The sequence below is a fragment of the Rousettus aegyptiacus genome, unplaced genomic scaffold (assembly GCF_014176215.1).
Source record: "Rousettus aegyptiacus isolate mRouAeg1 unplaced genomic scaffold, mRouAeg1.p scaffold_m13_p_1, whole genome shotgun sequence".
Classification (NCBI taxonomy): Eukaryota; Metazoa; Chordata; class Mammalia; order Chiroptera; family Pteropodidae; genus Rousettus; species Rousettus aegyptiacus.
The window spans coordinates 40,056,102-40,079,973 of record NW_023416284.1 but is presented as its reverse complement, the minus strand read 5'-3'; the positions used below and the strand labels follow the sequence as shown (position 1 = coordinate 40,079,973).

Sequence of the window (23,872 nt, the reverse complement as noted above, 5' to 3'; positions counted from 1 at the left end):
GTAAAATATGGATCACTGTGTTTGGATATATCAATATAATACGCCAATTCCATTTATATCATCAGACTGCTTATTGGGAGGAAACATTGTTTTGAAGAGAAAATCATCTGAGGAAAGAAACTTGGATTATAATTTAGTACCTGTGTATTTATTTATGAAAACCTGTATCCACCTAAGGTTCTTTATCTTAAATATGAAAGAGACAATGTTTCAGACGATTAAGTATAATTTTTACTGATTCTCCAATGTCTTAAGCATTGACTATATTAAATTAAACTAATTAAATTAAAATACATTATATTTAGCCACTGAATATGAATCTCAGAATCCAGGTATAATTTAGGGTGCTCAAGATTTGTAGCTTTTTAGTGGCAGAACTGCAATCTACTTCAAATCTCCTGGTTTACATTTCAGGGTGCTTTCTGTCAAGTTGAAATAGTACATTTTTATGCTACTTTCCATAGCAACGTAGGTTGTTTCTAGAAAGTATATATTCTCAAATGGTTGAAATACACTTACCTTGCTTCTTTTCACAGTTGACCGCACAACCTAAAATAAGCTGGAGCAACCTCCCAAGCTCCACAGAATCTGAACATTCAGTTATTTGGTTTAAATCAGGGATAAGTTCTTCAGAAATCTGTTGCCCCAAAAACTGCAGTGTTGAAATAATAAATTATATTACTCATTTACGTAAGCTATGAAGAATTTACTACATTTAGTTTTTACTAGGAAAATAAGTTATACACAGGTTCATGAAATGACTCAGATAAATTAACAAATGATAAATCCATAATTATTAACTAAAACCAGTTAGCAAAGTTCAAGCAACCTCCCAAAATTTTGAGTAACCAACCAAAAGCAACTGAAATGCTTTTATACTAAATATCCTTTGGTCCCACTGTCAGAGAGAAGAATTGTTTAGGAAGCCCATGGCTTGGTCTATTATGATAAAATCTATGCCTTTTCATTAAAAAGTAAACAAATCTAAGTTAAGCCAAAGCATATTCAAGATATTTTGATTTTTAATCGATTAAGAGATCTAAAAAATAAATCATCACACATAAATAACAAATTTAATGGATTAATCTTTCCTAGCTTATCTTTTTTTTTTTTTTTTTAGCTTATTAAAAAGTTTCGTAGCACCAAAAAAGAAAAAAAAAAAGCTTTGAAATGAGTTTTAGGCATAAATAAATTGAAAATTTAGGATCTTAAAATTGTTTGGAATAAATTACAAGTTTAACTGTGACAACTTTAAAAAATAGAAATAATTTTTTAATGGCAAAACCAAACCAAAAGCTTCCAAACATTAAGCAATAAACTTTTTTATATCAAATAATCCTACCAGAGAACTTAAGATGCTGAATAAAGAAAAAAAAAAAACAAAAATACTTGAATGATGTTCTAGCTAATGCGAGTTTAATACTACTTTCATTTTGTATTTTCCCCCAATTCACCTGTACAAGCATAATTTCATAGCACATTTTGGCTGTTGTTTACACTGGAAAGAAATGTCATAATGTTTTAAATAGGGAATAACTTCAATTTAAAGGTCTACTTTACATCACTGCATAAAATTTTATTATATAAAGGTAATTCTAGTTCAGAAAAGAATCAATTTAAAGAGTATCAATATAGAAGCAACATTACTTTACAAATGTTATATTAAGTTGAAGCCTGTTCACGTCCACAAAATTTGTTCTAAAAATGGCAAAAAATAATAATATATTCCAATTATGAATTATTTTCCAGTAAAATGTTATAAACAAAAAGCCACGTCATTTTTAAGTGTCAGCATAATTATCACATAGCATTTGTATTTAAATAAAGTGTTTTTCATACCTCACTGTAATAACTCATAATTCCTTGAAGTACCTTCTTTAAATTACTAGCCTAATGGGGAGAAAATATTAATTAAATTATTTCATATTAACGATGAAAGAAAATGTATGCCAAAGTGAAAGACAACGAAAACTTCCCCCTGATAAAATATATGTTAGAGTCCTAAAAATACAAGTACATGATAATTTTTAAACATCAAAGCTTCAATCAGTTTGATCAAAAGAAAAAAAATGTCTTCATGCTTACATAGTTTAACCAGGGTGATTATATTTAAAGCTAGCTGCAATGAATTTAAGTACCAACTTTAAAGATTTAGCTATGACTATGTCCACCTTCAGTCATGAGTGAGTAACAGGGTCCAGACTGACTTTCTTGCTACAACTACAAAAATGCACAAAAATTCAAACTTTAGCCAACAGGCAATATAGAACTCTAATTTCTAAGAGAAGGAAAATAATAAATATGAGCCCTACACTAGACACAGATTTCTCTCTGGGGTCAATTTTCACACTATGGTGTAGGGAGGTGGAAAATAAACAAAGCCTGATATTCTTGTTGAGTTGAGGAGATAGACATCCAAAGGTAAGGAAGGTGAAGGTGGTTAGAATTCATAGGGCAGACAAATGAAGAGGTGAGAGCTATGGAAAGAACTCCAGAAATCTAAAAAATGGATCCTTTGACTTTTTGGCAGAATACTAATTTGCATGTGCATGGGTGAAACGCAATGAGATAAAAATAATTTCCAAAGAAAGAACAATCAGGGAACTATAAATTGAACACTTCCCAAAGATTACACTAGTCAGAAATTGTTGAAATTCCCACCAGCCAGAGTGAAGAGACTATGCTGTATAGGCAAACATTTACTAACAACCCCACAAGGTTACAACTTAGCAATGAGTCTAACCTAGCCTTAAAAGAAAAAAATCACTCTACATCTGCCTCCAGCTCCGCTAAATCTTGAAAGGATCAAACTGATTCACAAGTTTCTTAACTGCCTACGAGAACAAAGTCCAATACTCTTTAAAAGAATACAAAAAAACCTCTGAAACAAACAAAAACGCCAGCACTCATTAATAAAACTTACAGTCTTGCATCCAAAAATTTACTACATGTGAAGAAGCAGGAAAATGTGGACTGTAATGAAGACAAAACTCAATCAATAAAAATTGGACCAGAAATAAGAAATGAAAGAATTAGAAAATGTTAAAATTGCTAGTTTAAAAATGTCCAATTATTTAAATGAAACATGAATATAAGAAATGAAAGTTGTTTTTTTTTTTTTTTTTAAGAACCAAATAGATTGTCAGTGGATAAAAAGCAAGACTCAACTATTAGGTGTCTACACAAAACGCTTCCAGTATAGACATATATAGCAAAGGAATAGAAAAAGATATACTAAAGCAAAAATAATCGTAACAAAACTGAAGAGGCTACATTAAAATCAGACAAATTAGATTTCAGAACAAGTAATGTTATCAGGGATAAAGAAAAGCATTTCACAACAATAAGTAGATTAATTCATCAATAAGATAAAAAATTAATGTATATAAACCTAATAACAGATATTCAAATTACACAGCTTAAAACAACAGAATTGAAAGAAGAAATGGACAATTCCACAATCATTGTTAGAAATTTAAGAAGTCCTCCCACCTTGATAAAAATACAGAAAATTAATAAAGATACAAAGATATAAACCGTACTATCAACAAATTTCACATAATCTGTATTTGTAGAATTGTAGAATACATGTTGTTTTCAAGTGTACAAGGAATATTCACCGAGACAGATCATATGTTAAGTCATAATATAATTCTCGGTAAATTTCAAAGAATTTCTTAATAGAGTATATCCTTAAACCGAATTGGAGTTAAATTAGCAATTAAGAAATAAAAAGGTACCTAGAAAATCCTCCAATATTTAAAATTTGAAATATCTACTTCTATTTTACCCATGGGTCAAAGGTAAAATCACAAGAAAAATTATCAAATATTTTGAACTGAATGAAAACAAAACAGTCTGTCAAATGCATGAGATGTGGCTAAGACAATGCTTAATATTATGGAAAATGGGCCTAAAACTGATGATTTATACTTCTACCTTAAGAAGCAAGAAAAAGAAGAGCAGGTGTAAGTAGAAGGAAATAATAAAGATCAGAGAGGAAATCATACAACAGAAAATAAAAGTTAGTTCTTTGAAAAAAATTAATAAAATTGAAAAACATCAAGCCAGACTTACCAAGAAAAAGAGATACAAAAGACATAAATTACCAATATTAGGAAAGAAAGAGCAAACAAACAATTCAAACATCCATCAATAGGTAAATAAATAAGCAAACTGTGGTATATCAATGTAATGAAATACTATGGGTCAAAACAAGAAATTTACTAATAATACAGACAATGTGGATGAGTATCAAAAATAATACACTGAATAAAAGATGCTAGAGACAAAGAGTACATAAAGTCTGATTCCATTCATATGGAATGCTAGAAATTAACTCTATGTTGACAGAAAGCAGATCTCTGGTCACCTGGGGGCAAGTTAGGAGTAAGGATTAACTGGGAAGGAGAATAAGCACATTTTGGGTTAATAAAATTTTTTTTACATCTCATTATAATAATAGTTTCATAAGAACATACATGAATCAAAGTTCAAATTTATACAATAAATTCACCCTTAAAAAAAGAGTTAGTTGAGTACAGTGCTAATTTTAGAACCACAGTTTGGATAAAGTACTTCTGCCATTCATTCTGCATACCTTTATTCTCCAGTTGTCACCAATATCTTCTTTAATTCTGCTTAACCAAGATTCGTTGAACCAAGCTACATCACTAAAACAAAAATACAAATGCTAAACATTAAAATGTTTTATAACATAAAAATACCAAATTTAATCAACAAGAAAGTTATTTTATGTCTTAAAGCCTGTCCTTAATAAGAATAGTAAATATAATTTAAAAGACCACTAAATTTTTTGTTATTTTTAAGGATTATGGAATTTCTCATAGTAAACTATTTAAGTAATTAATATCTTCAATATAAGAAACATTTACTAAATATCTCATAATAGGTACACTGATAGCAAGAAGATGTAAAAGTCCCAATGCTATGAAGTGGGAAAAAAAACTAATATTTTAATATGTCCACTATTATCAAGCACTGTGCTTGATGTTTTTCCATATTACTTCATTTAAATATCATAGTATCTTGGGCAAAGGATCTATTGCCAATCTTACTGCCAATCTTATTGCCAAAAATAAGATTCCCAATCTTATTCTTCAGGAAACAGAGGATGAGAAAGCCTAAGTAATTTGCCCTAAGTGACACTAGTACCTGACAAAGCTCAAAATAAATCTATTTGATTGTAACTGAGTAGAACGTAACTTGTGAACATGATGAGAACAAGTTTAAAATGAACATCTCTTGAATAGATAGGAATCCTGATTGCTTATTTAATTGAGATGTATCTCTATGAACAAACAAAGAATAATCAGGTGATAAACCTTTTTGTTCCCTAGATGCAAGAATGCCTTAGTACCATATGCTTGTCACCAATGAATAGGATAAAGTTTCAATAACCTTTAGAATACAAATCTAAATTTTCTTCCTTGTTTTGGGTTTACAATTCTTTTAGGAAGAGCCTGGATCACTACTTACATTTGATGAAGAACTTGTGCCATGGCAACTCCATTAGTCAGTTGTTTCACATCTTGACAAGGTGCGGTGGTATTGAATGTCTGCAGCTAAAATGACATTAAAGCAAATGACTTTACTGCCTCTTTATATCTATGAGATCGTGTTATCCTCCCTCAAATGTATATACGAACACTAGAGAGAAAAATAGTTTATAACTATCCTATTTTGTTTAAATTTAGACCCTGCTAAACAAATGAAACGATACTAATACGTTTCTGTGGCTGTGTAATATTTTTATAAAAATAAGCATTTAACATTTCATAAAATTGTGAAAAATTATACCTAAAATAATCAAATATAATGATGTCATGTATGAAGCACTTTAGAATTTCTGAAAGGCATACATAGAACTCAAGATAGTATAGTTTGGGTTTTGCCTATTTTTAAGAGAATAACATCAGGAAAAAAAAACACCTTTAGATAACCTAACATTTGCAAGTTAAAATTTCACTCATATCATTTGGTAGGAAAACAAAGACTAGAAATGGCGAATCTAAAACTACTTAAGTTTATCAATGAGCTCTAATATAAGGCAGAACTCTGCCTGCTATCCAACAATTAGCCTTAGGGCATGAACGGTCCAGAGCCCACCTACCATGTAAAGTTGTTTCTATCTATTTTTGTTTTAGATATTATAACTTTTCAAATTTCTATTTGTTAAATATTCATGTACCTATTAAAAAGAGAAGTAAAATGGTGATCTCTTTTTCTAATAAGCAAACACAAGATAGAAAAATTTTAAAAAGCAAATTACGACAAAGCTAAAATACATCATATGCTTTCTAGAAATCTAATCTCAACCCATAATTATCTTAAATTAAATATAATTTTTTTCCTGCATATATTCATTTCCTTTACTACTCAATTATAATTCCTTAGTTTACCAATTACTTTAATCCAATAAAATTCTCTCCTACTATAATTCTCCTTTAGTGGTTTTGTGTATTTCGAGATTCTACAAATCTGTTTCCCTTATCTTAATACAACATGGAAGAATGGCGTAGACAAACTAAATCTAGCCACAGTTACTTTCAAATTTCACATAGATACTTTACTGGACTCCTACTCTATGTGAGATACTGTAGTATAGGCTGGAATTGCAAAGGAAAGTCACCAGGTTTCTACCCTCAAGTAGCCTGAATCAAAAGGTAAGGAGAGGAGAAAAAGACACAAGTCATTTCTAGAAAAAATGCCATTCTAGTCCCATGATTACAATACGCACAAAATGTTCAGAAATATACCAGAGTTGACTAATCAATCAAATTAGGGCTCGTATTTCAGAATGATTCCTTAGAGATGATTCCTAAAGGGAATGTCTTGAGTAAAGAAGGGGCCAAGGGAAAGAAACTTCAAGAAATAGAAACATGATAAAAGTACAAATATATGAAGAGATGATATTTTTAGGCAACATGCAGTTCAATTACTGGATTTCCAGTACAAAGACGGACAGGGAAGAGAACAACCAACAAGGTTAAAGAAAAGTCATGGGCCAGGACTCTGAAGGTCCATAACAAAAAGCTTGGCCTTATCCTTAATGGTACCTTCTCTATAGGAAACAGAACAGTTTCTACCTTACAAGATGGTTGTGAGAATTAAATGAATTAGCAGTGTACTTAGATCAGTGCCTGGCATAAGGTACAGTTCAAGGCCTGTTAGCACATCAGCTATGAGTCAGGTTTCTAAAGTACAGGAGGTCTAAGAACAATCTATATCACAATCTCCAGATAAGATTAAATCAGAGAATCTCCAAGTGATTCTTATGAACATCAATTTTTTAATTTTGTTTTGAAAAATTAGTTTGGGTATGAAGAATCACTAGAGAGTAATAAGGAAGAGAGTGAGTGAGTGAAATCCTCAGTATGTTTTCCACAGCAGCAATAGTGACACGATAGTGAGAATGGAAGGGAGCAGCTTTATACGCTTGAGTCAGTTAGAAGGCTTCTGCAATGGTCTTATTGGTAAAATGGATTAAGCTTAGAGATAACAAAGGTAATGCTGAGTGAGAGGACAGAATGAATTCATAGAATATTTAAAACATAAAATAAAGATTTTGCAATTAATTGGATATACAGGGAAGAAAAACTCCAGGGTTTAGAATATCTTTAAAAGGAAAATAATCATATACTTTCCAGTAAACTGTGGCTCTCACTTTTCAATTCTTCCTATTAACACTTTACATTATTAATTTTTTACAAAATGGATATGATTAGTAATTTTAAAAGGACAATTTCAGAGGCAATTTTAATTGGAATATTATACAAAATAGTAAAGAAATATGTAAAAGGAGGGCATGTGCTAAGTGGTTGCCCAGTTGCCCACCACGCCAGATTAGGATCGATTTCTCCTTCTTACGGCCATGGAAATTGGAGTGTGTCTTGGAAGATGTTAAACTAGCTGCAAAATAAATTAGATAACAGAGAATGCAATTTCATTTGGCTAAACTGAAAGACTTTATAACCAAGAAGAGTAGATTAATTAAAGGGCTCAGTGTGGAGAGTGACCAAAACAAAGGGACAAAAGAAAATGTATTTTTTCACACTACTCTTCATAGAGGTGAAGAGGCAAAAGTCTTTAGTGAGTGAACCAAAGAGGACAGATAGGGCTTCCACCACTCAGCACAGTGTTCTGATTTCTTCTTATTTTTAAATAAAGTGAATAATCAGATATGTGGACTGATCACCAAACAAAACTCAATCGGGTCAACTGCACTGTCATATTCTCCTTTTCTAGCTGCTCATTTCAGAAAAAAAAGATCACTGTTTTGAATTTTAAGATCTTAAAATGTTTCAGCCTTCAATATTCTTTGCTAATTTGGGCAGATATTTGATATTAGTCTTTCTTTCACTTGCCTGTAAAGTCAAAGAATGCAAGAACCTGGGAACCATTAAAAAAAATATAGTCCAGCCCTCCAATTAGTAAAGATTAGTAAACATTCTAAAGATTTTCAAATTCCAATTCACAGAGCCAAGAGGCAGAATTAAATTTACCTTCAGACGAATACTTCAAACTCTAATATACTCTTTCCGCCATGTAAATGATGTCCAAATTTATCACTCAGTCCTCAATTTTTTGCTAAGGAGCAGTATAATATTTCTAAGAACTAGTTATTTCAAGAAGAGTTCTAAACCATAAAACTAACTTTTTAAAAACTTCCAAAAGCATCATCTCTTCACCTAACCAGTTTTTCTTGCTGACTACTCTAATTCTGTTAATGGCGGTTCTACCGTCCCACAACAATGTCCAGTGATGAAAGAACCTTCTCACCTCCATGATTTAGCCCCTATTATAACTTCTTATTCTTGTATCTCTTATTACTTTCCCTCAACATGTGACATTACATAGCGTGGCAGGGGGCACAGTAAGAGAGCAGGGATATCCTGACAAACACGACTTCCACCTCCTCCTTTCCATCTTTGGTCAACCAACAATGGCCAAAGGAGATCAATTTTCTTACTGCTAAGGGTTACTCCTTGTGTCTGGAACACTCATATCTCCTACTTATTAAATACTATCAATCTTCTATGATACAGTTCAAAATTCACCCTGAGTATCTATAAAAACCTACATACTTAATAGTGAAATACTGAATAGTGGAATGCTGGTCTCAGATCAGGACCAAGACAAGGATATTTATTATCACCATTTTGATTCCATGTTTTACTGGTGATCCTAGCCAGTTCTTGATCCTGGGGTTAGAGCAGAAAACAGGCCAGATAGGGCTCTGACCCCAAGGAGCAAACAGAATGACTTCAGAAAGTGTTAAGTATTACAGACACAACAGAAAGTGGTTAACAGGTTATAGTGGGCTAGGAGTGGGGGATAAATAGGTCATTCACTTTCATAAAGTTTCTCTGAGAAATAACAGACCCAAGAACTGAATAATGAGAAGCCAGCCAGTGACTAAAAGGAAAATATTATAGGGAGAGGGAAAACAAATTAAAAATCCTGATGTATTAAAAAAAAAAGGGCTTGACGTCCTCAAGAAATATAAAGTCAATGTAGCATAGTGGGCATGGAAGAGTATGACATAAGGGGAGTTTGGAGAAATTTAGGAAGGTGAGGTAATATCAGTAACGCAGTGGCTGGCGAAGGCAAAACAGGACAGGAAAGTTCACTAGGACTCATCCAGAGAGGTAAAGAAAAGCCAAGGGGCAGGTACACCAAAGAAACTTAAGGCAGAAAATAATTTCACAAAGGATCCATCAAATAACATAAAGATAATATAACAGTTATCAGTTTGCCAAATCAAGTAAGTAAGTAGAGGCCTTAAAAAAAAAGAAGCTCAAGTACAGTGAGTTGATGAGTGAATGAAAATTCAAAAAGTATAAAGGAGGAGTAGAAAAAATTCAAGAAATTTGTAAAGAGAGGAGGAAACGCAATTTGGTTTTAATAGGAAGTGGTAGCTCTTCACTCTCTCTTTTTAAGATAGAGATCTTAACAAGTTTACATGTAGAGAGGAAGGACCCCATAGAGAGAAAGAAGTTGTAAATACAGAAAGAGGAAATACAGTGCAAAGTTTTAGAAGAGGTGGTAGGGATGAGATCTAGAGTCAGAGCCAAAGACAGGAGGAGGTCATTTTCTAGAGGGCAAGAAGAGTTGAGGACTCACTTGGGGGTACTGATAAAAATTTACAAAGAGAAATGTGAGAGGAACTGTGTGGTTATTCTTAATCATAAAGCTGGGAAATGTTATGGGAACAGGTGAATTTGGCTGAAGTAGCATTTGTAGAGGCAACAGTCTGCATAATAATTCCATTTTCTCCACAGTGTTTCTGCAGCTCAAGAGAACTGGAGAAGCAAGCAACCAATTATACTGTCATCTATAACTCCTTATCATTTATTTGGTTTATAACATTTTTGGAGTTTTTAAAAAATTTTGCCTTCCATTGTCAAAATATACAGCTATGTGTACCACTCCCATTAAAATGGAAAGTTCTTTGATTATCTTGATATCTGTTTTCCTCGGTGCCTTGTACAAAGTAGGACTCAATAAATACTGGTTAAAAAATGGATGTAGTCACACAATATTTAAAAATATTGCAGCACAATTCAAAGAAATCCTATGCTTCTCCACCACTTCATATATGTCGATGACATCATAAAGACTAGGTTACTATTTAAGTCAGATATTTAGAGAAACAATGTTAACAGATTAAGATACACCCTTTAATTAGTAACTTGTTTTAACAAAACACATCATTAAAAGTAATGTTGCCTTGTTTCATTAGTCTTAAATAGAGCATCTAAACCTCAATACTTATTTTAAATGAAAATACAAATGAATAGTTAGCTAATTGCTTTTAACTCAGAAACCCTAAACATTTGCAATACACTTAGAGAAAGCTAATAACCTCCAAAGTGAAAAAGTTGCTTTAAGTTGTGGTTATTTTTAATACAGTTCATTCACTGCCAGAAACCTTCCCTCATTCTTTTGAATTACACGCATTAAGAGATCGCTTGGGAATCTCATCAACCAATTACCGCCTCATGATCCCATCTGTTTACATTTCATTCTGCACACATTCCCGTACACAAAACTAAACAATGTTTTGGAGATGGGCATCATTAATAACACCTTGTGGATCATCCAGCATCAACCTTGCCCAACATGGATGAGAAATCACATCATGTCAGCTTTCTGATCGCTGAGCACCTCCAAAAGGTTAGACATCATTTTGCTGACGGGAACACTAGGGACAGATACTACCTGTCCAAACTCAACACAATTTAATAGAAATACTAAGCATAGCTAAAGTATAAACGAAAATGCCAAGCTTTTCTTTTAAAGAAAGTGCCTGTCCGCTGGGAGGGGGGTGGGGGGAGGGTAGGGATAACCAGAAAAAATGATTAAGAACCCCCACCCTTAACATATCTTTTTCTCCACAGAGGAAATACATGTACACATCTCTTCTAAGCGGCTTCTACAAAATCAAATGACCTGGGGTCGTGCAGAAACACTGATACAGGAACTAAAATCACCCCTTGGCCACCTGTGCACAAGTAGAGCAAGGTGGTTGGGGTGGAAGCTCCAACTAGAGCTTTTCTCGGAGGGGGTCTTCACTCCCAAGTGGCACAAACGTCCCGCTGGGAAGGTAACACAGAAGATGGACGGCGAGAGTGTCTGCTACCTAGAAAGCCTAGGGCTTGGATGCGGAGCAGAAAGAGAAAATGGGACAGGGGGGAGTAAAGGGAATGGGCGCTTGGCTCCAGCCACAGCTGTCAGGAGTCAGGGGTTTAAGATAAGACTCCTTAGTCCCGTCCCCCAGAGCTCCCTTCCCCACCCTCGCCCCCATAAATGCGCGCGCGCGTACACACACACGTACGTACACACACACACACACACACACACTTGCCCCGCGACCCGCAGGTGGCACTCTCTGGGTCAAGGACGCCGTAGGCGCAGAGAGCAATGCACTGAGTCCAAGACGCAGGCGGCCCCTGGTACTCCTCGAGCCCACCTGGGGAAAACTGGACGCCCAGGTTAAGTCGTTGCGTCTTCTCGGCCCACCTTGCCCTCGGTACTCACCCAGATGATGAGGCTGTCGCACAGCTGCAGCTCGGACTGCGGAAGCGGCTGCGTCTCTTCCATGGCTGAGGCCGCCGTAGACCACGCCGCTGACCCTGACGCCTCCCCCACCCGCGCTCCCCCAGGAGCCGGCGTCGACGATCTGTGCGCCCAAGAAAAGCTCGGTAGCCAGGCCCAGCGCCCACGCCGCTCACGCGCGAAGCCTCGCGCTGCAGACGTCGCCGGCGTAAACCCCTCCTCGACGCAACCCGGCCCCGCCCCTCCCGCTCCGCCGTGCGCCCCCTCCCCGACTGGCGCGGGCGGTGCTGCCCCGCACCTGAGCCCCGCCTCCTCCCGCCCCACCTCTCGCCTCCCCGCCCCTCCCTCCCCGCCCCGCTGCTTCCCACTACTGCACACCTCTCCCCGCCGCGCTGAGAGACCTGGGCGCGCACCAGTCAGTCCAGTCACAAAGAAGGTAAAGTGCCCGAGAGGGGAGGGGGAGGGCGGGGAGGGGGCGGGAAGAGCGGGAATAGGTGGCGCAGGAGGGATTGTTGATTGGACGCGCCCTCTTGACCAATCAACGAGAGACAAGACTGAGCCTCCGGGAGCGGGCACCAGCGGGTGGGAAGGGGATTATGACCTGGCAGGTGCAGTGAAGGCGGGGGCGAGGAGCGCGCGTGCGCGGCGGGACGTTAGCGAAGCAGACGCTCGCGCAGCCCCAAGGGCAGAAGCGGCAGGGAAGCCCGGAACGTTTGTAGGGTCGGCTCAGGCTTCTTTCCGCCTCCTACCTCGCTGTAGGGCAGCTCCTGGCTACACCTGTGGCTACACCTGTGGAGACCCACAGTCTGCTTCCTTAATCTTTCCTTTGAATAAAAACCAGTGGAGATAAGGAAAGCTGATTATCTCCCAGCGCTTACTGAAAAAGGATATTTTAATTTGTAGACGTGGCAAAGAAATGTTTCCTGTGGAGAGAGAAATACCATAAAGCTGCTTAAATCGAGCGCTTACAGGATCACAAACCATGGACAATTTTAAATGGGGCAAAAAGGAAGACCATTTTTTGGTAGGAAAATAAAAAATTGTTTTACTTTTCAAAAAACATGGAGGACATCAATGTGCAATGCTTCCTATTTTCCTTTGGCAGTTAAAATCTCGTCTTTTCTGAGAATTTTTTGGGGGAGGGTCTGCTCAAGTTGGGAGCTCTCCAAGGTACTGACATGTGGCTTAGGGCAATTGAAATGGACTAGAATATTCTTACTCTTGCTATTGAATTCCATCACTCATTCATAAACTCATCAATTCATGCTCTGTGTAAAAAATGCAGCTGGCTCATTTATATTGCTGCGTCTTTATATTTAGACATTGAAAGTTTAAAACTGATGGATGACTGCAATTAAAAGCCCTTAAATGTAAATCAGTCTCATTCTAAAAATACAGTACATGCATTTGCTGTTGAGTCCCTTAACATTATTCCAGAACTTTCTTTCTCCATATAGAATCATTTTATATGTCTGGACATTACCAACATTTGTAGTAAGGCTTAATGAAAAGTAAAAGTTCTAGGAATTGACCTGGTTAGACTCTTGAGTTCATTCTCCACTGGCTGTAGATAGCTTTCTTCTGTGGAGCCTAACGTCCACATTCCTAAAATAATGCCATTGACACTAACTTGCCCCGTCTACTTCACAGGTAGACAAAAACGATAATGGATGTGGAAGAGTTTTATGAATTTAAAACTCCTTTGCAAACATTAGTTACTACAGTCATATATGCTTAAAAGCATATGAGGATCCTTATCACCAAGAGCTGCAGATGGTTGAACTACTCAAAATATTTAAGAAGCTGGGCTCTGTATCAAGAATAGATTCTCAGGGAAGGGTGCTCAATTCTCTTCACAATACTAAATTTAATGTAAAAAAAAATGCAAAGAACATGATCAGTGGATTCAAAAAAGAAATCCAAATATTTCAAACAAATATGAAAGTTAGAAAATGCAAATCATGAATTGTTGAAATAAAACAAACAAAAAATAATGCTAAGAAGAGTGAAGTGCACTTTCATACACAACTGAAACAAGCATTTTAGAAAAATGTAAATTTTTTTCTAATTTTTTATTAAGAAACTTTAAAATGTACATACTATTTAAACCCTTGAGTTCATAATTCCACTTCTTGTCATAAATTCTGTTGAAATCATAAAAAAATGCAGTCAAAGGTTATGAACAATAATATGTAATGCAATTCCGTATATACTGATCAATACATGTCCAGTAAGCATGAAAGGTTAACTCTGTTATCGCAGGTTCGTAAGATAGAATAGTTGGCAACTAGTGGAATAATAGTTTGGGGGAATATTTGGTAATAAAATTTTCATTATATATAACATTAAATTAAAAATTTAGATATAAAAGTATGAGTCATAAGGTTTCCACATTATAAATATTACTTATGTATTTGATAGGTGCACAAAAGACAAATGTTTGTCACATGGCTGTCATTTTCATGTATGGATGGCATGATTATTTTCTGTAATTTTTAATTTTATCAATCTCTGGAATTAGCTTATATTACTTTATAATCAGAAAAAAAGATTCAAAAGAAATGTTTAATACAAGGTAGGCTACTATTTTCTACACATTGGTATTCATTTCTAAAAGTTGGCACATATGTTAGGACCGTCGGGTGAAACTAACTTTTAAACACTAGTTGTGGGATTGTAGATTGGAACAATTTTTCTGATAACTTTTTGACAGGATATATCAAGTGTCTTTATAATGTTCAAAGCCTTTAAGGCAATAATTTCTTTCCAGAATCTAGTTTGAGAAAATAATCAGATGCCTACAAAGTTGTTGATTACAGTGCAATTTTTAAAAGCCAGAAAAGAAACAGCTATTGAATGTCTGAAAAAGGAGTGATTAAATACAATAGGGTATGTCCATACAATGAACTATATTGTAGCTATTAAAATATTTTAAAAGAAGTTTAATTGCTAAGGAAAATGCTTACAAAATAATGTTACAAGTAAAAAGTGATGATACCAATCTATACATACAGTATGGATCTCTCTGTCTCTGTCTATGTGTATGTATGTGAGTGGAGATATATATATATCTATATATATGTATATATATCTATATATGTATACATAAAAATATGTTATATTTATTTATACATGTGTACATGTGCATACACAGAGAGAGGGAGAGAGACTAAAGGAAATAAACCCAAATGTTCATAGTCGTATGATGTTATCTAGGTTTTAGAATAATGGTTACGTTTTACTTTCTTTGTACTTTTGAGTAATTTTGACATTTTCTAAAGTAATTTTATTACTAGACAAAAAAACTAAAGGCTGGAAATGATTAAAATTGCGAATATGGTCAGATCTCAACTGTGGAAGAATATATATAAGAACACACACTCCTACATCTACGTTATCTATACAGAAAATGAGAAGAGAGTTAGTTAAAATTAAGCACCACTTTTAGTGTTATAGAGACTTGATATCTCTTCTTATTGCCTGGCAAGTCGCTTAATTTCATTAAGCTACAGTTTCAGTCTCTGTAAACTAGAATAACACCTATCTATTTCTGTATATTTTTGTATTGGTTAGGGATTTTTTTTTTTTGATGGTGTGTGTGAGAAATCAAATTAGATAACTTTATAAAAAACAATGTTGTTGTAAGGAAAATCTGAGGAACCCATCATGAGAAAAGGCAGGCCACAGAATAGCTCATTAAACCTAGTAGCAAAACTATGGGAAGTCTTTTTGGGACAGCACTAGGTGGATAAACAGGACAAAATAGTTGCTAAGTCTTTCTGAGTCATTCTAGTCAAGATCCAAGTACGACTGGTTTTTCATGGGATATGTGTCCAACCCTTTGCCAGAATAGGAAAGAGCACCTAGACTGGCTGTGCCACCAAGACTGCAGACCCAAAGCGAAATCACAGGGTGGTTTCCCTTTGTAGATAGGGGGTGCGGAGATGGATGCCTCCACAGGCAAAAATAAAAACAATTGTTTCTACACAATCTCATATGATTGTTGTGGGTATCAAATGCATATAAATGCTTAATAGAAACTCTAGCTCATTATAGTTACTTAGCACATTTCAGCTATTATATACAGTGTGTGGATGTCTTGGTGTGTGTGTGTGTGTGTGTGTGTGTGTGTGTGTGTGTATTTGTGTACTGATCTTTTAAAAACCTGAAAGAAAATATATTATTAGTAGAGGTTCTTCATGATTATTATCTTTTCCAATTTCACAAAAATGGACAAATATTACCTTTTCAATGAAAATAAAACCAAACTATTTTTAAGAGAGGGAAAAACAGGGTCAGGATGAGATTTTTAGCTATGGATTGGGATGTAAGTAGATGGAGAAGAGAGTCCCTAATTAGGTACTATAATTAGAAATGTAGTAGGCTCTACTTGTCAAGAGGAAGTCCATGCTTTGCACATACAAGTGATGGAGTGAAGAAATGGAGAAGCCTAAGGTCTTCCTTGTTGATATCTAGATACCCCAAATGGCTGAGGGTGGACACCAGCTAGAAGAAAACTCTGGCCTGGACAGGCTAGATTCAGACATTTAGACAGAGCAGCCATACTAGCAGAGTGACCATATCAGTAGCAAGCAGTCCAAGTGGACCTCACCAACAAAACAGTCATTCCTGAAGCAAATTATTGGGCCCACGCACAGAGGATCCTTACAGCATTGCGTAGGTGCAGCTATACCTTTCATAATCCCCCAAACAGAAGTCCTACAGATGTTTTAAGGTAGAAGGAAGGGAGAAGGGATAAAGGAAGGGAGAGAAGGAGAGAGAAAGGAAAGAAATGCAATATAGGCTAGATCTCAGCAATGAAGAGAAGTTAGAACAATGTAAGATCTACCATAGAGGTTAACTTGGTTGTCTGGATGATACCAAGACTTGCCTTCAGTTACAATATCCAAAGGATAAGCAAACTCAGGCTCCATCTGGTGAGCATCATGGTCAAAAGGCAGTTAAATACATCAGATACTTCTAGACTGTGAGAATTTCCAGAATCTTAGAGATGCTTTGCAATAATAGTTTCCAGGCCTTGGGAAAGGAGATTTACAAACCCTAGGTAGAGTCCTAGGGAAGAAGGATGGTGACTAAAATTAATATTTTAAAACAGCTTCTAATTCTTAGGCCTATGACCACAGTGGGGCACAAATGCCTAGCTCTATTAAATGCTGTACTGAGTTTAGGGAAGCAAGACCAGTCCTAGACACTAACCATGGTAAGCTTTAGCATTCTGATAAAGAGACAATGTGGAACAGAATTGATATGGATAATCAGTGGGTCTGGGGTTGGGATGAACTTCATCCCCTCATGTCTTTATGTTTTCAGCCAGTTTGACTATTGAGGTAGAAACTAGAGAAAGAGGATCGAGGATGTGGACTCCTTCTCACTGTATATAAAATGGAATACTTCTCTACTCCTCACTCTGGCCAGGAACTGCCTCCTGTTAGGAAATTAATGCTCATCTGGAGACTGTATGTGACACTGAGAATCTTGCCTCTGGGGTGTTTATAGGCTTGACTTTAGGAGATTTTATGTCACTAATGACACCGCCTTTTAATGCAGTGTTTAATTTAAGCAGTTCAATGCTTAAAAGTGGTTATTACTAACATCTTGGACTGCCCAAAGAGAGATTACTCTAAGATTAAGTTCAAGCCAAGTTCAAGTTCAAAATAAGTGTGAGGACATCTCTGACACTAGAGAATGTACATCTATAGTGGAAGAGATTTTAAAATTACACTATAAGAAAAAATTGCAGGAAGTTAACTGTGAGATGGAGATTAGCATGCAGGAGTTTTATTAAGAAGTGCTCTTGGGGATAACAGCTGTGGAAGGAAAGGAAGGGAAGTAGACGTGAGCAGAGGGAGAAAGCAGGCTGTGGTACAGTCCTAATGAAAGTCTTAACCAACCCCTGGGGAGTTCTGAAGCTGGGATGGCCCTTCCAAGTTGTCTGAGTTTGGATGAAGGGGACCTGGTCATTGTGCCTTCATACTGACAAGTTATTGGATTGGATACAGGCTGCCCTGGAAAGGTGGCGTGACAGCCAAGGCAAATCACCAAAGCTGATGGCCGTCTGCCAACCACACTTCCAGATGTTGGGGATCTGGGCATCACATCATAGTATCCTCTGAACAAAGGTAGAGTCCACAATTATTCTGGGTGGAGGTAGGGGTGCCATTGCTCAGGATGGTAAAGCATGGTATCAGAACAAGCATGGACAAGTAACTGTATCAATAGTTATGACTATAAATTTAAAATGGTCACAGAGGCAGAATGTTGGCGTTCTTTGTTCTTGCATCAAGAAGGCTCCAAAATGGAAAGAGGTTGTAGCCAGTAATGTGTAGGGGCTTGCTGTTAGACAACTAAAAAATGCTGTTATGGAGTACTTAAGACTGAGGTGCCTGGGGAAACAAAAGTTACAAAAAGAAAAATCGCAATGCAAGGCAATAATATGAAGTATTTTAAACTGATGGGAAATAATATTTACTTTACCTTTTAATGAGTCAAAATGAGTATAACCATTTCATTGATTAAGCATGTTTAAACTCACCCCAAAGCTCCAACTCAAATTAAATTGGACATAATTATTTTATCTTATTCTAAGTAACTCAAATGAAAAAAAATTAATTGTATACAGCAAAGTATACTTTTAAAAAGTTAAAAACAATAGGTAACAAAAATAGACATTTAGTAAAAATGTAATGATAATGTAACCAACCTATATCATTTAAAGATATAAATCCTGTACTTTGTCAGTTATCTAAGTAAATCACAAAGCATGTCATCATTTTACACTCTGTTAGAAGAGATAATCCATACTCTGTCTCCTCTGGTGACCTGTTTTTTTTTCATATACAAAATTCCTTCTAATCCATGTAAGCAGATTTTAAAAATAAAGACCAAATAGTGACACATAGTGGCTAATCATTTAATCCACAGATGTTTGTCTCTAAAAAGCAAGCAAAATCTAACTTTACAATCTTAGTTACCCGAGGTACTTCCTATTGTTTGCAAGGGTATCGAAAATTAATATTTTAAAACAAGAAGTTCTTTCATTTACACTATATAAATGGAAAGTAGATGAAATAATGTTCACGAGACAGGATTCACAAAAATGATAAGAGCACAATTTCTAAAGAGAAGAGATCACTGTATTAGGTAAATGATATGTTATATTTATTTTATATATTTTTATTTTATATATTATATTTTATATTTTATTAAAAATTGAGAAAACTATAGATATTCTGAAACCTCCACATGTATATCAACTGAAAATACATTAAAGTGATGTTTGCCTGAGAAAATATATCTTGCTCACTCTCTATGTGTTAGATATATAACTCATATAGAATATAATGAATCTTAAAATACCAAATCCAAAAAGAAGTAATGTATCAGATCAATGAAGGACAGTAGAAGAGGGGAGCTTCCTAACCTTGAGAAAAAGCAAGTTGGGCTGTAAGGAAATGCCAGGAAATATGTATGAAGGATTTGTTAATGTGAGCAGTTGTAGGAAATTAACCAAATAAACAAATACTTCCTAATGTAATTTGGAAATGTTTTCTAGAGATCCTAAAAACAAAATAAAACAAATCATAAAGAAAAAAAACTGATCAGGGCTTAGCCTTATACATTTCATTAAAGTAAGGGACTTCACATTGTAACAATGTTTTGTATGAACACGATTGATAACCAAGAAGATATCCAATCCAGAGGCTATAAATAAATAACAATAATAATAATAGTAAAATTTATGGAGTATTTAATAGGTGCTATGCACAATTCTAAGTGATTCATCTATGCTAATTCACTTAACCTTAAAAATGTGACAAGTAATACTTTTAATCTTTATTTTAGAAATGAGGTAACTGATGTGTAAGAGGTACCCAAGCTCATATAATGAGTAAGTTATATATTTCAGAAATCTCTTTCCAGATGTGAAGAGGAGAACCCTCTGGGGGAGATATAAATGGCTTTTTAAGCTTTATTGAAATATAATTGATATTTAAAAATTTACACACATTTAATATATGCATTTAAATGAGTTTGGATACATGAATACACCCATGATATCAAGCAAGCAAGATTCTAAACATATCACCTCCAAAAGTTTCCTTGTGTTCTTTTGTGTGTTTTGTGGTAAGAATTGGTTTTAAATATAATCACTGCACTTACAATTCTTCAGTTGTTTTTTCTATATTTTCCCTTGTTACTGAAATATTTCTTCAGGCAAGATTCTTTTTGTTCAACATTATGAAGCAAGCGATTCCATCATGCCTAGATGAATGAAATTAATTATTACCTGTTAGAAAATATGCTGACTGAGGGTCAACGACTAGAATAGATGACTCAGAGACTAAATGTATTCAGCTTTTGACATTGTTTACTTGAAGACGAGCTTGAACTATTATTTCAAATACAATTTTCTTATAAATGTCAGATGATTTTTCTGAAGAATAATTAAGTTGACTATTTGGATTAAATAACTGGCGTACTCTTGGGAGTGTATTTTTTTTATGTTCAAAGTTCTTTTTAAGGTTATAGTTGCTACATATTCTCTCTATATATTATATATGATGCATATATTATATATATTTCAAAAGGAATAAAAAGAACTCTTTACCCTTAAATGCTTCAGAATATATCTTCTAAGAATAAGTATATATCCTTACATAACCACATATAATTATCACACTTAGAAAACTTAACATTGACACAATATTTTTTAATATGCAACCCTTCTTTAAATTTACATAATTGTCTCCAATTTTTTTTTTCTTTTTTCTCCCTGGGATCCAAAATCAAGGAATTAAGGATCATGTTTTAGGTTTATTGCCATGTAGTTTTAGTCTCCTCTAATCTAGGTCAGTTTCCCAGCGTCTGTGTGTGTGTGTGCATGTGTGTGTGTGTGTGTGTGTGTGTGTGTATGTGATGTGATAATTCATGATGGCTCCAGTTTTGAATAGTTCAGTCCAGTAAGATTTGTCAGATTGTTGTTTTGTGATCATATTTGATTCAGTCATTTTTAGCAGAGATTATATTGTGAGCACAGTGCATTAAATTGGCAGGAACATGGTAGTAGACAGTCCAAATTTGGGAGATGCCATTTGGTTAAATGAGTGTCCACCAGATTTCTCCATTGTAAAGATGTTTTTCTCATTGTAATTGCTAAGTAATTTGAGACTGTGAGTATATGATTCCTCAAAAGTTTGTCACCCAATGCTTTTAGTATCCATTATTAATTATTGCCTGAATTAATTATTACTGTGGAGGTCATAAAATGGTCATTTTCTATTTCCATTATTCCTTTTACTTTGATTCATTGTAATTATTCTATTTTAAAAAGAATTTTCCTCTTCTCTCCATAATCACTTAAAGAATTTTAAAGTGTAAATACGGACTCATAAATTTACTTTTATTCAATATGATATAATTCATTCTTGTCACACTATTCAATCATCAAAATGTCCCAAGTTCACCAGTGGGAACCTCCTCAAGTTGGCTTCTGTATACCTCTACTATTTTTTTTCATTTAACCACTTCCATATTTCCTGGCACAAGATGTTCCAGTTTCACTTGTACTTTCTGTTCTTATCTTGGAATCAGCCATTTCTCCAAGAAGACTTGATTCTATTTTGTGGGGAATGGTGTTTAGTAAGGCTGAATTTTATTTGACCAAAGTAGGTTCCATTTCATAATTACAATTTCATTCCTTGGACATTAGATTTTAATCCTTTTTAAAATAAAGACATCCTGTAAAAACTAAAATATTTAACCTAATAGTCACTTACACTTTAGGGTGAAAGCATGTATCAACTCATTTATTTTATAAGGGATTGGAGGCTGAGAGAATTCAGACACTGGAAAATATGAGAGTGAGAGGGGCAATGGAGAAGTGAGAGGGGCTCATGGATAAGGAAAGAAAGCTAATATCAATGTCTTCTCTTCCAGGCACTATCACATACATGATTTAGATTAAAACTCACAACAATCCTTTTTACAAATAAGGAAGTAACTTGTTCAAAGTTGCAATGCGTGTGGCAGATAGCCAGAACTAAAATTCTTTTTTTGTTTGACCCAAATAGCCTCATCTTTGCCTTCTACTACCACATGCCATCCTCCAAGCCTTGGGCTGAGAAGGCAAGGTTCACCCACTTTAAGGATTGAGAAGGACAAACTGTGGCCATGTTGCCTTCTTTGTTTCACTTGAAGCTGTCATTGTGACTTGCATGCACAGCTGCCCTCACAAACATTGCCCTTCAGTTGAGAATAAAGTTCAAATGTTTCCCTCTACCACTCAGGAAGTTTGTGGGAAACAATTCTCTTTTATTTGCTTTCAGTTTATTTAAAAGAATAGATAGGCATCTCAAGTTGAATGCTGTCTCAGTTGGATTACTCATTACAAGTACTGTCTGTTGCCAGAAGTTAGCACTAGTGGTGGGAAAGCTTGTTGTAGGCTTGTAAGAGATAACCAGGGCAAGCTGCTTAAAAAACAATGTTGGGTACCAAGCCCAGAAGAACATGTTTTTTCCCTTTTCTTATTATTGCCTTGGTCAAGTTCCTGAATTTCTTTGATTCTTAGTTTTCTCACTGTTAGTGGGGACAATAATAGCTTGCCTGCCTGAAAAAAGGAGGCAGGATGTCAAGGACAACATCAACAACCACATATTAAGTGTTTCTGTAGACAAAACATTTCCTTTGACACGGAAATGTGGAGAAATATAAGTCAGAGCGTCCAATCTTACAATGCTTACCATCTAATTGGGGATGCCGGACTTGCATATAAAAGAGGCAATTAAGTAACATAGAAACATAATTGTAACATACCATGTGAGTGTCAAAGATGAGAGAAAGGATTAATCACCAAGAACATTGTAAACTACAAAATCATCACTGCAATGTAAAGTACAGCATAAGGAATCTAGTCGGTAATATTGTAATAACTATATATAGTGCTAGGTGAGTACTAGACCAATGGAGGGATCACTTCATAAATAATATAAATGTCTAATCACTATGCTGTACATCTGAAACTAATACTAAAGTAATATTGAATGTCAACTCTAATTGAAAAGTAAAAAATAAAAAAAGAGAACATTATAAGCTTCCTAATTTAAAATAATAAAAAAATACAACTTTCTTTTTTCCTACCAGTGTTCTCAAAAAGAACAAGGAAGGCAGAAACAAAGGAAAAAGGAATAAATAAAAAAGGAAGTGGGGAAGAGAAGGAAAAAAGCACAGGAGGAATGATAAAGGTAATTACATAGGTAAATATAAAAGTCAAAATTAATATATTTTTATTTTGTAATTTCTCATTTTTCCCATCTGATTTCATGAAAAGTGCATAAAATAATAATTATAAATCTATGTTGATGTTGACAGATAATGTGTAAAAAGGTAATTTGTGACAATAACAACATAAATGGAGAGATGGAACTGTATAGGAGCAAACTTTTAATATATGATTAAAACTAAGTTAATATTAATTCAAACTAGATTGTTATAAATAAAAAAGTCAATTGTAGTCCCCAGGGCAGCCACTAAGAATATAGCTTGAAAATGTATAGAAAAAAAAAATCAGAAAAAAATCAAAATGGTATACTAACAACATGTGTATTTAACACAAAATAAGGCAGTAATGCAGGAACTGAGGAATAAGAAAACATATAAAACATATAGAAAATGTATAGCAAAATAGATGTTGTTCCTTATCAGTAATTACATTAAATGTAAATGAAGTGAAAACTCCAATCAATGGACAAATAATGTCAGAATGCATTAAAAG

General features: G+C 34.9%; 2 protein-coding genes across 8 annotated transcripts in view; both read right to left on the bottom strand.

The window, feature by feature from the left end:
• HOOK1 (hook microtubule tethering protein 1) overlaps positions 1 to 12,384 on the bottom strand; it is a 50,615-nt gene extending 38,231 nt beyond the window's left edge. Inside the window, exons 1-5 of one of the 5 annotated variants that reach the window (XM_016159893.2) lie at positions 12,064 to 12,384; positions 5,500 to 5,585; positions 4,601 to 4,673; positions 1,840 to 1,890; positions 520 to 652 (exon numbers count right to left, since the gene is read on the bottom strand). In XM_016159893.2, coding sequence (XP_016015379.1) covers positions 520 to 652; positions 1,840 to 1,890; positions 4,601 to 4,673; positions 5,500 to 5,585; positions 12,064 to 12,126 — 406 coding nt within the window. In that variant the 5' untranslated portion in view covers positions 12,127 to 12,384. The other 4 variants (XM_016159895.2, XM_016159894.2, XM_036234520.1 and 1 more) reach the window with 4 other exon arrangements.
• A 37-nt stretch (positions 12,385 to 12,421) lies between these two features.
• Positions 12,422 to 23,872, bottom strand: part of FGGY (FGGY carbohydrate kinase domain containing) — a 401,184-nt gene continuing 389,733 nt past the window's right edge. For 2 of the 3 annotated variants that reach the window (XR_004955141.1, XR_004955142.1), the window contains exons 19-21: positions 20,263 to 20,364; positions 14,182 to 14,225; positions 12,423 to 13,004 (exon numbers count right to left, since the gene is read on the bottom strand). The gene's annotated coding sequence lies outside the window, so the exon portion shown is untranslated. Of the gene's footprint in view, positions 13,005 to 14,181; positions 14,226 to 20,262; positions 20,365 to 23,872 lie in introns of all 3 variants that reach the window. The other variant, XR_001598827.2, reaches the window with a different exon arrangement.